Source organism: Acanthisitta chloris, unplaced genomic scaffold (assembly GCF_000695815.1).
Source record: "Acanthisitta chloris isolate BGI_N310 unplaced genomic scaffold, ASM69581v1 scaffold12753, whole genome shotgun sequence".
NCBI lineage: Eukaryota > Metazoa > Chordata > Aves > Passeriformes > Acanthisittidae > Acanthisitta > Acanthisitta chloris.
Genome location: NW_008665487.1, coordinates 24814 through 41919, shown reverse-complemented (window position 1 = coordinate 41919; position 17106 = coordinate 24814). Strand labels below are relative to the sequence as shown.

The window sequence follows — 17106 nt, the reverse complement described above, 5'->3', positions numbered from 1 at the left end:
TGTCCATCTTCTGATATCAATTTTGTTTGAGTAAATGCTTAGGTGTGGTTTGGTTGCAGCTGAGAGGCTGCATTTTGTCAGGTTTTGTTGGGACTCATAAGTTAGGATTTTTAGTCCCTTAAATTATGATGCTGTCATTTTCTGAATTATCGCCAGTACTTTTTCTGGCATGGTAAAGCTCATGGTGGCACATTGCAGAACTGGTTACAGTACTACACAGTCTTTTTCAGTGATAAAATTTGGATAGTATGCCCTTTCATCCTGTTAGTCTGATGTTTACATCTTGAGAATTTGCATCCATTCATTTGACCTGAGTGTAGCATGAAGTTTATATTCAGCTAAATATCCACCTGGATCCCACAAATTTTTGTCATCTTTACTCATGTTGTAATTGCTGTTATCCAGGTAAATGTATTTCACATTCTTTGCTCTTCAGACAGATGACCTTATTATTGACAATTTTACAGATCATGTGCTTTTGCCCTACCTTACTGATTCCTTCAATCTGTGGATCGTCTGTGTAATTCTGTTGTTAAATATAGGCTAACCTGGAAACAATAATCACCTTATTTCATATTTTAATGTCACAGAGCAGTTGAGGTTGGAAGGGACCTCTTGAGGTCATCTAGTCTAACCACCCTAGCTAAAGCAGGGCCACCTAGAACCAGTTGCCCAGGACTGTGTCCAAATAGCTTTTGAGTATCTCCAAGGGTGGTGACTTCACAGCCTCTCTGGGCAACCTGTGCCAGTGCTCCCTCCCCCTCATAGTGAAAGACTGTTTGCTTGTGCTCAAACTGAGCCTCCTGTGTTTCAGTTTGTGTTTCACTTGGCACCAGTGAAAAGAGCATGGCTCCATCATCTAATACTTCCCTTCCGGTCCTTATGTACATTGACAAGATCCTCCTGAGCATTCTCTACGTTGAACAGTCCCAGCTCTCTTAACCTTTCCTCACAGGAGAGGTGCTCTAGTCCCTTAATTTTCTTAAGTGACTCTTCACTAGACTCTCCAGTGTGTGCATGTCTCTCTTGTACTGTGGAGCCCAGAACTGGATACTGTAGTCCAGGTTTGGGCTCATCAGTGCTGAGGAAAGGGGAAGGGTCACCTCCCATGAACTGCTAGCAAGGCTCCTCCTAGTGCAGCCCAGGATACCATTACCCTTCTTTGCCACGGGGGCACATTGTTGGCTCATGTTCAACTTGGTGTCCACCGGAAAGTATATCCAGGTCCTTTTTTTTGTCTGAGGTGTACATCTAATACTAGAAACAATTAACTGCTTATGTACTAATCTGTGTAGTCTTTTATTCTTTTATCCTGTCCTTCAGAGAATACCTGTGAGAACTGAGCTAAGAAACGCAGTTTTGGTATAATTTGTGCTGTTAGGCAGAATGGAGGCCTAGATAACATATATGCTGCAAGCATTGAGTAATTGATTTGATTTGTGGCTGAGATACTGAAGTTTTGGTGAGGATGGAGCAGTCAGGATTCAATGCATAATTTCAAAATTCTGTCAGAAGCTGCTTTTTTTTCCTCTCAATAACAAACACTTGTTGTTATTAAGAATCAGTTCTTTATTTGATGCCAGCATGGAAAAATACTTCATTTTGGTGCTGCTGCTGCAGTCATTAAACCACCTCGGGTGCTTTAGTTGCATAAGCTTGTTCAAAGGCAATCTCACCATTGGTACCCACAGGAATTAAATTACACTGCTAAATGCAGCATGGAGTGGAACTCCTGCCACATGATCGTCCTGTATCTTGGGGTGCTACTTTCTCTTTGTGATAACCATGTTCCTGCTTATGTTTCCAATTATGATTCCCATTCAGAACCTGAATTATTCTGTGCCACCCTCTTTAAAAGTCAATAATCTGTACATAATGTTCTGTTTCTTCTTGACTTGTTTTTAGCATGACTAAAATGCAAGCTGACAGCTTAGGTTAGAGTCAGGTCATTCCTGTGTTCTTCCACTATAGATGATACTAGATGATGATGCAGTTTATAAACTCACAGACTGTGAGGTATATCTTCCACTTTTGCTCTTGCTTCATAACCTCTTGTTTTCATTTTAGAGATCTGCAAAATGGTTCTGACAGGTCAAGAGAGAAAGTGATGTTCTTGTTTCTCTAGATGTTTCCTTTCTGGAAATATCCTTCCTGACATTCTGAGCATTAATATTAAGCTGAGGAACAATTGTGATGGTATGTTTTAATACATCAGGAGTGGTTGGCTTGAGTCCTTTGGCTTTTGTGTTTGTTCTTGTTTTTGTAAGTATAAATTACCTGTGTTTCTCTTAAGTTTCTCCTTTTAGCTGTTTTCTTCATTTCTGAATACTAAGCAAATGACAAGGGAATTGGATGGGAACAGGACAAGTTTCTCTTTGGCCTGAAGGTGGTTTCATTAGATCTCCTTCCTGCCAATCATATTAGTGTTTATAACACTATTGAAAGTAATTTTTCTTTGAGAGCAAGCAGTTAATACAACTTCTTTTATTTCATTCTAAACTCATATTAAGGGAGAAGGAATTCTGAGAGGATGAGCATGATTACCCAGCAGTGAAGAAGAGAAGGATATATTCCTTTACAGTAATTCTGAATTTATGTGTCTTTGCTGCATTTGTCTGTCCTGAATCTTGAAGCAAGGAAAAGCTAGTGTCTTCTCTTATCTCCTGTAAGGAAGATAACCTTTCGTTTGTCAAGAGGGGATATTTTGAGCTGTCTGGTGTAGCAAGTTTCTCTAAGACAGTTTGGATTAATTTCTAGCCCGAAAGAGCCTGTGACTCTCTAATCTGTGTACAGGCACAGGATCACACCTTAGTTTCTTACATTGTTATTTTGGGAAATGTTAGGGTCATTAAAAAATGCCAATTGTTTTAATTTATTTTGTCCATAATAATGTTTTGCAGATGTTGTTTGGTACCCAACATTGTATGAAGGAAATAATTTATAAAGTTGCAGCCAAAATCGATGCAAATAAGCTTTAGGATCGAGAGTGCTTTTGTCAGCTATCTGCTCCTTGTATCATTTAAGCAAATTTTAATTTGCATTCAGAAAACCTGTGATAATTTGTTGGAAAGTTTTATTCTACAGTGGCAGTACTTTAGCCAGCAGCATTAATTCTTGTTTTGTGTTTTGAAGTTTGATTCTTTGAAATTGAAGAAGTTATGAACTGAGACAGACTAGGGCTTTTGGCCGTGATATTGTCACTTACACTATTGTTTGGGACCACAACTTTACCCTTAATGGGGTCATTAATTGGTCTGCTCTTCTTGGCAGCTGGCATTTTTTAGCCTTGTACGTGCTTAGTATATGTGAAGTTGTTTGTATAATATAAATAACAGATGTCAAGTACAGTAGCTGCTGGGTGAAAATATGCACATACAATTACGTAAGGCTCGTTTACTTGAGAGGAAGTTCTTGGATGTAATTTCTAAGGTAGTTATCTAATGGAGAAGATCTAGTTGCCATAGATTTTGCAGAAAAAAAAATCTAAAAGTATGTGATTTGAACCATGATATGGGAGAACCAGAAACAAAATATACCACAGCAAAGTTAGAGTTACATTCAACAGCAGCAGCACCAGGAGAGAACTTATCCTTTTATTCTGCCTTTACAGTCTCTTGGGAAGTTAAAAGTGTTTTGGATAGAAATTGACATAGATGTCATTATTGCTACTCCTGCAGATTGGATATGTTGACTTTGAAATGGTGCCTTGGTGTGTGCACTTAAGTAGCAGAAATAGGTGGTCTATATTTGGATGGTTTACATTCACTTACATGCAGAAGGTTTCCAAAATTTTAAAAAAATCTAATTTTTCTGGACTTGTTCTCTAGCACACACACAGAAAGAAAAATTTCCCCTCTATGTTGAAGTGTATAAGGTAGTCTGAATTAGTATTAATGAGGCACAAGCTCTGAGGTTTATAGTATATTAGTGACATTTAGCTCTCTTTTATGTAGTGCCAGATGATGCAAGAGTGTAAGTCAGGAGGAGGTTTATATAAGAACTGTCCTAAATCCAGATCAACTTTTGTTGGGAAGAGGAAGCAGCTGAAAAAAGGTTTCGTATGAGGTTTTGTATGAGACGTCTATTCTTGATAACATATAGTTTAGGAATTTTGTGAAACATGAGCCTTAATTTGTTAGCCCTCAGGGAATTTTGCAAGCCATGTATTTTTTCCTAGACCTTGTGGGAGTGAAGACAGTTAATGAACATTCTTTTCCACTGTTTGTTTGCCATTTTATGTGCTGGAAAGTACAGCTGGTGTCTGAAAAGTAGTTGCAGAAACTTCAAATTCTCCCCCCTCAACTACTTAAAATAAAAATACTCATAACTGTTGTTAAGCATATTTTATTAAGTCACACACAGTTTGCATATATTCTTTCACAGAATGTTGATTATGGGAACCATCCAAACTAGTTTGTGCTCTGGAGGTAGGTGTGTTTCTCAACAGCTAGAAAAATGGTTACATGCCAGAAAACTTCCTGAAAACTTGGCCAGATGATTTGCATCTATTTTATCAAGTTGCAGCAGTGCAAGCTGAGGAGTGTTAGTCCTCTAAAGCCCATCAGGTAGTTTATTTAGATTTCTCAGTAGTTGCCAAGTCTTTAGGAGTTTAATTGGGCTGTGGCTCACTGCATGTCTCATTACCATGCTGATAGACATGGGGAGGGGAGCAGAACTTGAATAAAGCAGAATAAAATAGAGCTGTGAAGGTGCCTTTATTGCAGCTAAAAAATTCAATGCATATTATGTATTCAAATGAATAAAATACAATGCCCAGCACTTATATCTTTAAAGATGCAGGAAATGTGCAATTGTGACAACCATGATTTTGTGTGTGAATAGGTTTAATTTTAAAGAATTCGAGCTGATCATTTCCTAAGGTGGATTTACAAGTTCTGCTGTGTGTAAAGAAATCTAGGTGCCTAAAACCATATTTAAATTTGTATCCTATTGACAGGTTGCCTGAAAGATGCTTAGATTCAGCTAAGACTTTTGTTGAAACTGACTGGGAAGGGGAAATAACTTCAGCTGTAAAACAGCTGCAAGAGAAATGTTGGTATTTTAGTATGAATTATCTAGATATTTTGCAAAGATTGTTGGATGAATAGGAATCTAGAATGTGAAGCAAATGCAATTGTCATTCTTGTAAATAACTATTAGTATCAAAGCCCACAATGATGTTTCTCCAGTATGTCATGTCTATTTTGTGATGGATCCAAGAGGCCTATTTGGTCTAAGAAATAGGAATATTTCACAGTATACCATGCAATTTATACCATAGCTAAGCTCAAGAATTTTGACTGAAAAACTGTAAGAGTTGATCAGTTGTCTCCAGATTTGAAAGCTTTTAATTATGCAGTTCTTTGCTGTGTCTTGGCAGCTTCAAACTGGTTTATAGAGCTTCTTTTTATTAACACTTTCACCCAACGCAGTGAGGTAATAATCACACAGTGTAGGACTAAAACTTAGTTTCTATATAGGTTTTTGTTTAGAAAAACAAAAAAAATCGACAAACCCCTTTAGAACTAAACTGTTTGAGGGGAATTAAAATGTCTTTCAATTACATATTTTCGAACCTGCTAACGTAATGCTGTGCATTTATATGTTGATGTATTGGAAGCACCTGGCACTACCTCAGGATATTTTGTTAATAATATTTCCTTTTTGTGGATTTTAAACCTGAAGTGGCATGGTTTAGCGTTTTGTTTCAGTGTTAAAGGATTGTGTGAACTTGAAGATTGTGTTTGAAATAAATTCAGTTTTACATTTTCAAATGTTGGAGGTTTTTTTGTTACTCTTTTTGTGTGTGTTGTAACATAAATAATTTTTTTGGGGAGGGGGAAAAGTTCTCCTTTTGTGAGAGACTTTTCCCAGGAGTGTCAGTACACAAGGTCCTAAAGAATTGTCTGAGGCTTTACAGAGCAGAAGGTAACAATTGCTCCATTGATTCTCAAGGGGCACAGAAGTCTGTAGGCAGGACCCCCATTACGATCTTTGGTGCCTTTTTACTGGGGTATTTGTTAAAGATTACCAATCTTGATAATACTGAATTTCAAAAGCTAACCCTTTAAACTGGAAGAATAGGAGAAAGTGATAACAATAGCTCAATGACTGTGGGCTCATATTGTGCTCACTTTTGTAACCCATACATCAAAAGAAAATTTCCCCCAGAAGGGGTGGGTTTGGGTGCATTGCAGCTGAATTGTATATTATGTTTCAGCTTCAGGTTACAGAAACAACCATGTTATGAAGTACAGTCAGCAGCAGGATACAAAATCTACCTCCTGGAAGGCTTCTGAATTTTTGTCCAGCCCTATCCTAAAGATGTTATAATTAGAAACAATGTGTTCCTTTTTTTTCCCCCTGTGCTGAGAAATTGCCTGTCAATTGCTTACTTAGCTGCCAAAATTTCAAGATTTTAAACTGGAAAAAGAGAATTAGAGGCAAACCTAACTTTCTAGTTATATCATACCAGGAGGTAAAGGAATATGGAACTTAGATGGGGGTTTTTTTCATTTCCTTAAAATATCATGCTGGGGTTTTTTTTTCCCATCCCATTCAACTAATGAAACAATACTGATCATCTGTTGCTATTCTCTTTTGTTCTCATAAAATCAGAATATGAATCCCCCACTTCCACCACCACCTCTCTTGTCTGCCACAATCATTGCATCGGCTGCTTCTGGACCTCAGCCTACAGGTGGAATACAAAGGCCTACATCAGCATCCACTGACCAAATGGCACATTTACGTCCACAAAGTCGTCCAAGTGTGTAAGTAAAATTGAAACTTTTTACCAGTCAGAAAAATGGAACGAGATCAATAACTTCACCTGTATGTGTATCATAGCAGCTGGCTGCTTTGTGCTAGAATTGCCAGAAAGCCAGGCGTACAACTCAGGACAAAAGCAACAAAATTATACATAAAGGTGATATTCCCTAAACAGCCTTCATGCTGAGCATTGTTTATGTCTTGGATAAATACAATCAGCTGTTGCTGTGTATAGAAAGGGCTCACTTAGAAAACAGAAAGTATTTATCATGCAGAAGATGAATGAATTCTTGCGTTAGCGCGGAATACTGCATATAACTCACAAGTGTCAATTACTGGAGTGAATTTATTCAATGTTTTCCATTATGTATGGTATGAAAAGGCTGTTCTCATATGGAATAACTTGGGCCAAAACACAAAAAGTGCTGTCTTCATTTAGGCTGGTATATTAGCATGTTATTGTCAGTCTGCTTGTCTAAGTTGCAATAGCAGTTTGACCGAAGATTCTACAGTGCACTTAATTAGTCAGTGGCAATTTGGAATGAAGACAGAAGGCTGCTAGTTAGCATTATGTCTTCACACTTGTAATACAAGCAAATGTGCATCATCCTTCTGGGTGAAAATATTTTGTATATTAACATGTGCTGCTGACAACGTCTTTCTTCCTGAAAAGTTCTTTGTGTGAAGCTTGAGGAATAAGAACGATAACAGGAAAAATTCAGGAGTGACTGAACCATCCAATAGGACATGTTTGGATAATGCAAGGAGTGCTTTTGCTCTGTGTCTTTCTTGTCATCTTCCCACTAGGTTTCCTCCCACTCCAAAAGAGTGCCCTTCTTGTATAGCAGGTGCATCTGGATTTGAGCTGGTTCTTTCGTGTCACGCATTTTAACACTGCTTCTTATGGATTATTGTGCCTAGTACTGTTAATCAAGTTCCCATCTCATTTACTCCCATCCTCCATCTTCAAAGGGTTGCTCTCTATGAGGATACTAATGAAATTTGGAATGATTTAACTAAAAGGGCAGTTAATGAACATCAATTAAAGCACATCAATTGCTTTCCCACAGAGCTTCAGTATGTGGCATTGTAGATCACCCTGAAATGGTGTACCAGTGAACCCTTCTGTTGTCAGTGTACCATATGTTGCTTTTAAAGCATATTTTGGGCTTACATTACCAGGTACCTATATTGCCTTTAGAAGATTTTTGCAGATACTTTAGAAGTTTCTTGGGTGGACAGCAAGGAACAAACATGTAATGCAAAAGGAGAAGCATGCAGCTAATACCATCGTTGCTGTGCACAAGAGACAATTTTGATTAGGCAACGTTTGTAAAGCCACTTTTTTACCCTTGGGGCTACGAGGGGAGTGGGAAAGATTAGCATTGCAAGTAACTCTGGATCCTTTTTCAAGACGGGGAAGTCTACCAGTCTACCTAATTGGCTGCCTCTTGTGAAAAGGCCAATTTTTGAGAAAATGGGATTTATTAGAATGCTATTTTCCATAAGTCGTGGCCCATAATTATATAAACGGTTCAAACATTTTTCTTATGTTCAGACTGTGGCAGAAGATAGAATATTGTGGTGGTTAAAACAGTATTGCTTTCTAATGTGATGATAGGAAACTGTGCAATCTCATTTAAAGACTTCCTTAGGAACTTTCCAGCATGTAGCTGCAGGACCTTCAGGGTTTTTTTTACTTTTCTCCTAAGAAGGCTTTTTTAAAAGAAAAAATACAAAGTGTTCCTGAGGTCTCACTATGATTTCAGATGCACTGTACTATGCATTAGTGTTGTTTAGAAAGAAAGAAAGGAGATAAACTTTACCAGTGACTAACTGCTAACTACCTTACCCATAGACTTCAATTTCTAGCAACACATCTTTTTTCTTGCAGTTGCATAGGGTGTAATTTTGCAGTTTGAAAAGTAGTTTTGATAATGGTCTTTCAGTCCCAACTAGCAGAACTGTTCCATGCTCTCCACCCTCCAAATGAAAAACAAGATGGTGTGTCACAAAGTGTAAAAGATACTAGAAGCAGGTGTAGGAAAAGGAAGTGGGACATGCTGGGATATGTAGTTGATAAAGACCTATTTAATTAGGATCACTAACTTAATGAAGAAAATGGACAGTTCTGTTGCAAGTATTTTATGTTCCATTAAAGCACAATTAAGAGCATATTCTTCATTGTCATTGCTTCCCATAATATTGAGATATATATATATATATATAGATATATATATATATCAAATCATATACCATATGATTTGATGGTGCGATGGATCAGCTAACACATCACGGTTTCTGCTGTGCCCTCTCATCTCTGGCTGAACTTTCTATGCCAGGCAACACAAGTGATGTTTTCAATCGGTTCAGGTTTATCAATTGCATCTCTTTTCCTGTCTTTTAGGTATATTGCTATATACCCTTACACTCCTCGAAAAGATGATGAACTGGAACTGCGGAAGGGAGAAATGTTCCTAGTGTTTGAACGCTGCCAGGATGGCTGGTTCAAGGGAACCTCCATGCATACAAGCAAGATTGGTGTTTTTCCTGGAAATTATGTGGCTCCAGTTACAAGGTATAGTTTTATACAAGCATCTAAACAAGTGTATCTAGTTTCAAGTCCAAAATTACTCTGTTCTTGTATTTAATGCTGAAATTGGATAATAGAAGACCTGTGGGTTTTAGTGACTAGCTATTTTTTTCAGTTGTGTTTTAGTGTTTTGCTTTTAATTTTGGCAGGACGGTGACAAGTGCATCACAAACAAAAGTTCCCATGTCTACTGCTGGCCAAACAGGACGAGTGGTAACTATGGTCAGCCCTTCCACTGCTAGTGGAACATCTCAGAAGCTGCAGGGGAATGGTGTGGCAGTGAACTCCAGCACAGTACCCACAGCTGTGGTTTCTGCAGCACATATCCAAACGAGTCCACAAACCAAGGTCCTTATGCACGTGACAGGACAAATGACAGTCAACCAGGCTCGCAATGCAGTTAGAACAGGTAAAAAAGAAAAGCTTGTTGTGTGTGGTAGACAAACTGTAGGGTCTGTCTGGGCAAGTGGTTGGAAGTGAGGGTGTATGTAAATAAGTGTTGGGGTTTTTTTTAAAGCTTTTCTTGATGTCATTGTTTAGAGTTGAATACCTTCTGAAATGACAGTATATTCCTCTGAGTTGTTGAATCTTTTAAGATCTTTAAGAATCCTCTAAGCAACTGTGTGTATGTGCATACTCCCACTGTTTGGGATTTATATGCAAGTACTTTAAGTGGATTTTTTTTTTTTCCCCTCCAGCAGTATCTGGGATGGGGACATTCTTTGAGCTTCCCCACTCATATGCAATTCATATAGTAATAAAAGTGATAAGAACATCTGAGTCATAGCTTATTTTTTTTATGTTAACTGCATAACAGCTACAGATTGCTCTAATTTAGCATTCACTTTTAAATTATCTTCTAACATCTTTGAATACCTTTAGTGTTCATTCCTTCTTCTTTTTCAGGTCTCTGGCTCAGGGTTGGTCCTTAGGCATTCCAGTTTGTTATCTAACCTTGACTGCAACTTCTTTCAGCTTTGAAACACTAAGGCTATATTGGCTTCGAGATCCATACAATCTGTGTCATAAAATTCTGTATTTCTGAAAGGTATAACTCTGCATTTACTGTCTGGGGCAGGCCACATCCCAGTGAAACATGCCTTCTTGATATTTTAATGCAGATCCAAAAAGATTGATAGTGATGCTTTCAAGAGTTTTTGTTTACCAAATCCATACAATCCCCTCTGGATTTCCAGGCTAACAGAATACCACACAACTGGAGCCTAATCTGTTCTAGTTGCTTCAATGGTCTCATAAATAAATTTTTTAAAAATGAAAAAAGGGAAACTCTGTTTCAGAGTACCCCAGTTTCCCCTCTTTCAGCCTTGAGTTTAGGATCTGAGATCTCTTGGCTGAGTCATGATAAAAGGGGGGGGAGTTTATTCACAAGATTCCTATTGGCAGAGCAGAGGAGAAAGCAAAAGATGCAAATGGTACGATCTGTTACCCCTTAAGAATCCTTATTTCTTGTGGTCTCAAGATCCATGAATTAGCCCACTCCCTCTTCAGAGTCATGCATCTCCTAAAACTCCCCATGTATGTTCAGATGCCAGCCCCACGTTTGCTTTTCCAGGTAGGATATGTACATGTCTTCAGGTGTTTTATTTCCTTAATTGGCCCCATCTTTCTCCAGTCTGATCTTAGGCTGGAACAGATGTGATAATCCTCTCTAACAACTTTATTCTTTACCTTTAGATGAAAACAACCAGATGCTGTTGGCAGCTGGTAAGAGAAATGAAGCAATGCATCTGTACTTTGCTGCCTCTCAGGCATAGGTGGTTTCTACTCTAAACTCTTCTTTTGAGCTGCCTAGAAGCTTGCAAGTGACAGCATAAAGGAGAAAGCTCCTGTGGGCTCCAGAGCCCTTTCTGTCCCTGCATCTCTGCACTGCTGTCAAGATAAATAAGCCTTTACACTTCCATTCAGCTGGCAAACATGGCAACATACTTCCCACCAACTTTTCAGGCCCAAAATGGAAAATTCAGAGGGGCTGTATCTCTTTGCAGAGAACTTAACATTGGATTGGATTAGCATTGTGGTGTAAAGTTGTACTGGTCAGTCACAAATAAAGATTTGTCCCTTTTAAGGGCTAACTGAAGCAATAATAGCTGCTTTATGTTCAAATGTTACAGAGAACTCTGTAGTCAGCATCTGAAACATGATCATCCTGAGCTTCCCCAAGCACCTTTGCTGAGTGTTACTCTCTTGATGAGGCTTCACAGATCAATTCTGCATTTTGTGGGGCTGTTCTCCAGTTTCAGTTTAGCTCAGGGCTTCAAGGACCCTTCTCCAGATGATCTTAGTGAGACATTGCTTGACATCACGTTTGCTGAGGGAGTGTGCATCCTTTGATTGAAAGGAGCTATGAAGAGTACATATATTCTGCCTATTTCCTTAAAGGATAAACTGTATGAAAATAGGGTGATGAAGCATTCTTCCTATCAAATCCATCAAGGATAAGAAAACAAAACCAGAAAGCTATGCCATGCTTGTAGTACATAAATTGCATGTGAGTGTAGATGTATCTTGAAGAATAGCTGCTACTTATAAGAAAACTGTCATTGTCTCATGAACAAAAGGCAGCATTAATAATTGGGTTTTGTACAAAAAAAGTTCTTGCTGCATTCTCCTTATCTTCCTTTTCATTCTGCTCAGAGTTAGGACAGGTCTGCTACAGGAGAAGAGGTTATCTCTCAGAAAATAGACATAGCATTTAGTGTGCTTTTTTTTTTTCTTAAAGGAAGAACTTGTGTTTCTTGTCACAGCGGTTGTAATTGGTTATAAGACTGCAGGATTATTATATAAATTTGTGAACTTTTTCAATCTTCTGTAATCCACAGTTGCTGCAATCTAATGAAATCACCAGGGGAATGTGTAGAAAGCAAAACAATGAAAGCAAGTGCTGGAGGACTGATTCCAGGATATCACTTGTAACAAATCTGAACCTCTAATTAGTATCTGAAAAATTAGAATTAAATGATACATTTGAGGTGTACATGCACCAAGCTAGAGGGATGACTCCTCCTTTGATGCAGAGTTTCAATGAATTTGAAGGAGAGAGTCTGTGCAGCACTGGGATGCTGCATTTTGCCTCATATTGCTCAGTTAAGATGCTTGCACGTCATACCACCCAGTGGCACAGAGATGCCCAAGCTGTTGAAATGACCCTAGAGTAAGTATGGTTGACCATATGACTGTAATAGCAATGTTCCTTCTTGAAAAGGATAAATTAGTTCATGCAGAGCTCTGTGCTTTGCAGCTCGGCTGCAGCCCAGGTTAGTATATTCAGCCCTGTGCTATTCTCCAGCTTCCAGTGTAGATGTTCCTTTTATTTCACAGGGTATGAGTAAATCAACTTCTATATTTAAACATCCCAAGAGACAATAGCGTACGTTTTCAGAGAAACCACTCATAGCAGTAATTGCCACTGTACTTACTGTTTGAAAGACCCACTAAATCTGTTGTGGATTTTGTGAATAGTTTAGGGAAACAATCCAATTATATTTTTAGCAGCTTCTATGAGGAATGTTTCTTCCTACTTTCCTTTATGTGCCCTGACAACTACACAGCATATTAAAGGGAGCAAACAAGTTCCAGGCAGTATTTTGCTAGCTCTTACAAACTAAAATGTAATCTTCACTTTGCATCTCTGCCTGTATGTGAAAGTTTGAATTTCTCCACAGCAGTTGCAGTGCTGTTACTCTGTTGCACACTGGTGCAAGTAGGGTAGCATATGCTACTACTTAATTCTGGTGCGATGAACTTGATGCTGTACAACATGTCACTGTAGTAATACAAATGGAAGTTAAGAACGTAGGAACAAAGCTTCCTGTGACTGATTAGCTGTAACAGTTACTGTGCCTCACTTTGTGTGTCTTGTGAAAAGATGAACTCCTTCACGTTTTATTCTTTTGTTCTAGTTTCCTCACATAGTCAAGAAAGACCTACGGCTGCAGTCACTCCCATACAAGCACAGAGTCCAGCATGCCTTATTCCTGCAGCTGTGATCATTCCCCACCATTCCACTGCCTCCCAGCAGCTCCAGCCCCAGCTGCCAAACAGTGCTGCTTACGTCACGGCTGTGAATGTGAACCGATCCACCATCCCACTGGCATGTGCAGCAGCTTCTTTGAATTCTCCTAACATTGCTGCTTCATCTTTGGAGGGAGACATTAGTGGAAAAACTATAAACACTCACTCTGGAGCTCCTGCATCTCCAGAGGGTGCTTTAGCATCTGGTGGAAGTGCTGCTGTCAGTAAAGCAGACAAGGATGGCAAGGTGGGTGGAGAATAAAATCATTCCATTGAATTCTCCTATTTCTGTCATACAGACTTTTAACAGATCCAACGACCCAACAAAAAAACCCCATGCATGAACATAAAAAGTTCAGTCTAATAAAATAAGTTGAAAATCAGTATTTTTAGGTTGCTTTCCTTACTATGCAAATATACTGAGAGATTATGAAAAGCACATTACCAGCAATGTTTATTGGACAAAGAAAGAATGCACATAACTGTCTTTTTTAAATATAGGTCAGTAGAATCTGTAGTGATTCTGCTTTCCTTCCTTCTATTTGAAGTATTTTACTGTGTCTAAACTCATTCTCTCTGTCTGCCAACCCATGTGGTTATGTTATATTGTAAGATAGGTTCCTCCAGCTTTCTAATTGATTTTGTTTTGCATTTGTGGTGTAGTTAGAAATTTCTTTCTCCTTGTGACAACTGTCTTTACATCTCAGATGTCTTAGCCTTTAACTTACTACTCTTCAGCCACATGCACTCCTTAATGAAGTTTATGAAGACTTTAATCTTAGGCTGTACACTAATCTCACTGACTTCTTAGTTATTTTTGTTGATTACTGTTGAATGGATGTACCTAGAACTTTGTTTTAAAATTACTTTAGCCATAGACATTGAAATCAGACTGAGGTGCCCTTAGGCAGGGCTTTAGGTAAACTTATTTATAGTTTAAGGTGAATGATGCTAATATATTTGGACTGTTTTAATTTCCCTGAGCTTCTTTTTCTTTCCCATTTGCTAGAATGGGAAAGCCATTTTTCTTTGCTGAAATAGCTTTAAGGAGACTTGGAAAAAGGACTGAGGATTTTTCATTCCCAATTCCACTGCATCCCAGACTCTTAACAAAAATCTCACACTGCTCATGCTTTTCTCTGTCTGTGGTTAAACAGCCTATTTTTGTCTCCAGGGCTTACAATCTGGCACCTCTCATAAGCACTAAATTCATTTAGTCAAAGAGTTGGTAAGAAGATCACTGCCACACCCCTTAAAAAAAAAAGAACAAGAAACAGAAAAGCTACTTAAATAATTCTCTTCTGGGTAGGTGAGTCTTCAGGGATTCCTGTCTGGACAAGCAAAAAGAATGTTTACAATCCTCCCCTCTAGCAGAGCAGCAAAACACAATACGTTCCCCTTAGGGCAAATTTTTGTTAAATTGTGAAGGTCTTCCCTAACTGAGGAAGGATAAATAAAAGAAACTTATCTAAACAGTGGCTTCCAGAGAAGATTTTTCTCCCTGCGTGGTTTAAAATTATTCTTTATGTCTTCCTAGAAACATCCATGTTAACAAAATGTTTTACTTCTTAGATTCCCATTGTGGGAATCTTAACTCCTCACACCTTTTTCTAGACAACCTTTTGGAACAGAGCCACTAGATTTTAAGTTAAGTCTTGACCTAACAAACTAAGTGGAAGGACTTAGCCACTTTATGGTCTAAATTATTTACTTTTTTCTTTTTAGAATGTTACTAATTTTCTTTTAGAATTTTCACCATTTCCTTTTTTAATTTGTACAATCTCAATTATCCCCTCATAATTTACTGAGTCCTTTCTGAGCACGATGTCATCTTTCAGAAGGAAGTGTTCAACTTTTTACAGGAGGCTTTTGTTCTAAAATGAGGCACTGCTTTTGGTTTACAGAAAGAAAAAAAGGGTTTGCTGAAACTACTTTCTGGAGCATCCACTAAACGCAAACCTCGATTGTCACCTCCAGCATCACCAACGCTGGAGGCTGAGCAAGCAGCTGCAGAGTTAGCCCTGCAAGGGGCAGTGGGGCTAGAGCTGCCATCAGCAGGCACTCACAGCAAAGCTGGATCCTGTCCCTCCGACAGCGAGGCCTCTGCGCTGCCACAGGAGACACTGCATCGCAAAACCAGTTCCCTGGATTCCTCTATTCCAATAGCACCACCACCTCGGCAGCCTTGCTCGTCCCTGGCTCCGGTCCTGAATGAGTCCAGGCCTCTTGTTTGTGAAAGGTAAGTTATCCTATGCAGCCAAACTTGGGCAAACCAAGAAAAAAATCCATCCTCTGGCACTTGGGTATATTAGAACTGCTTCAGAATGCTGAGATTTTATGCAAGATGAAACTTACTTTTTAACAATGCTTTATTTACTTACCAGCCAATAGGTATGTGTATATTTGTTTACTTTTCATGCTACTTTAAAGTTTTGGAGTGAACAGACACTCAAATGCAATGATCAAAGGTTTGATATGAGAACTGAGGTAGCTAAAATATGCCTCCTATTTTGCAAAACATGAACACATTATATTATTGCATTTACGAATATCAGATTAGTCCTTTAAGATCATTAGCAGTGGATAGATGCCAACCAAAATGTATGGTGAGTGAGATCTTTATCAATGAATAGGCTTCTTAATATGTGATTTCTTGAGCTGTTGCAAAGATCCTTTTATGCCCAAATGCCCTGTGACTGTGCACTGCACATAGCAAGGTCCAAGGCAGCCTCTGTGTTCTGGCAAGTGAGCCTGAAAAACATATAGTTGTCTGGACTCAGAAACTGACAGGCAGTTGCTTTAAAGTTCTGTCACTTTTCTTTTATGTCCACCTATTGTTTTTCAGTTTCTAAGTCCTCAGTAGATTGCACAGACTGTGAAGGAAGTGGCAATTTTCTAACTACTGTCTCTTTCATTATTCCTGGTAGCAGATAAGCAATATGAAGAGTGCCATGGGATTTCTTTTGCAGTAGCTACAGGATTGTTTGGTGTACAGAAAAATACAGTAGACTGCAATGCTAACAGCTCTAGGACTGAACTGATTCAAGCTGACTCTTGTAGACTTTGTTCTGATACTATTAACTCATGGTGTGTGGGCATCCCCTGGTATTTTCAGAGGCCCATTGATCTTTAGCTATAAACATGTATTAAGATGCAGACAGTATATAACTTTCTACTTGTCTTTTATTTCACTTCTGTCATACCTTTAATATTTTTCAAAAGGTTATTACTGTTTCTATGCAATTTCCTTGCAGGAAATTTCTATTTCATACTAGATTTCTGAAGTAGATTTACACTTAGAGATGGAAAATAAAACCTGGAAGACTTTTCTTTAAGAACAATGTACTTTATTTTCACATTATCATAATTCTGTTTGGCACAGTAATGTTTTTATGCTTTGAATGTGAAAATAATATTGAATTCATTTTTACATGAGTAGTGAATGTTAGTGTAAAGCTCTTTGCATCCTCACAAAAAGTAGTTTTTCACTTCATGATGAATTTTTTCTCAGAACTACTTATAGAAAATGATGCTGTGTATTTTTATTGATCTAGTAATAACAAACATTCTCTGTATCCTTACTGTTATTTAGATGATAATTGCTACTGGTGAAGTGTTAGCACAAGGTCATTCTCACTGGTGGTCATGCAGAATTGTTACATTTTTGTCAGTGTATTTAAATAGAATTTCATCTGGGTTCCTTTCATCCT

General features: G+C 38.3%; 1 protein-coding gene across 1 annotated transcript in view; it reads left to right on the top strand.

Annotated features, from left to right (window-relative positions):
- The window catches only part of SH3RF1 (SH3 domain containing ring finger 1), an 84131-nt gene that overhangs the window by 61591 nt on the left and 5434 nt on the right, over positions 1 to 17106 (top strand). The window contains exons 6-10 of the mRNA XM_009071779.1: positions 6619 to 6773; positions 9179 to 9349; positions 9514 to 9773; positions 13285 to 13643; positions 15301 to 15635. Coding sequence (XP_009070027.1) covers positions 6619 to 6773; positions 9179 to 9349; positions 9514 to 9773; positions 13285 to 13643; positions 15301 to 15635 — 1280 coding nt within the window. The remainder of the gene's footprint in view (positions 1 to 6618; positions 6774 to 9178; positions 9350 to 9513; positions 9774 to 13284; positions 13644 to 15300; positions 15636 to 17106) is intronic.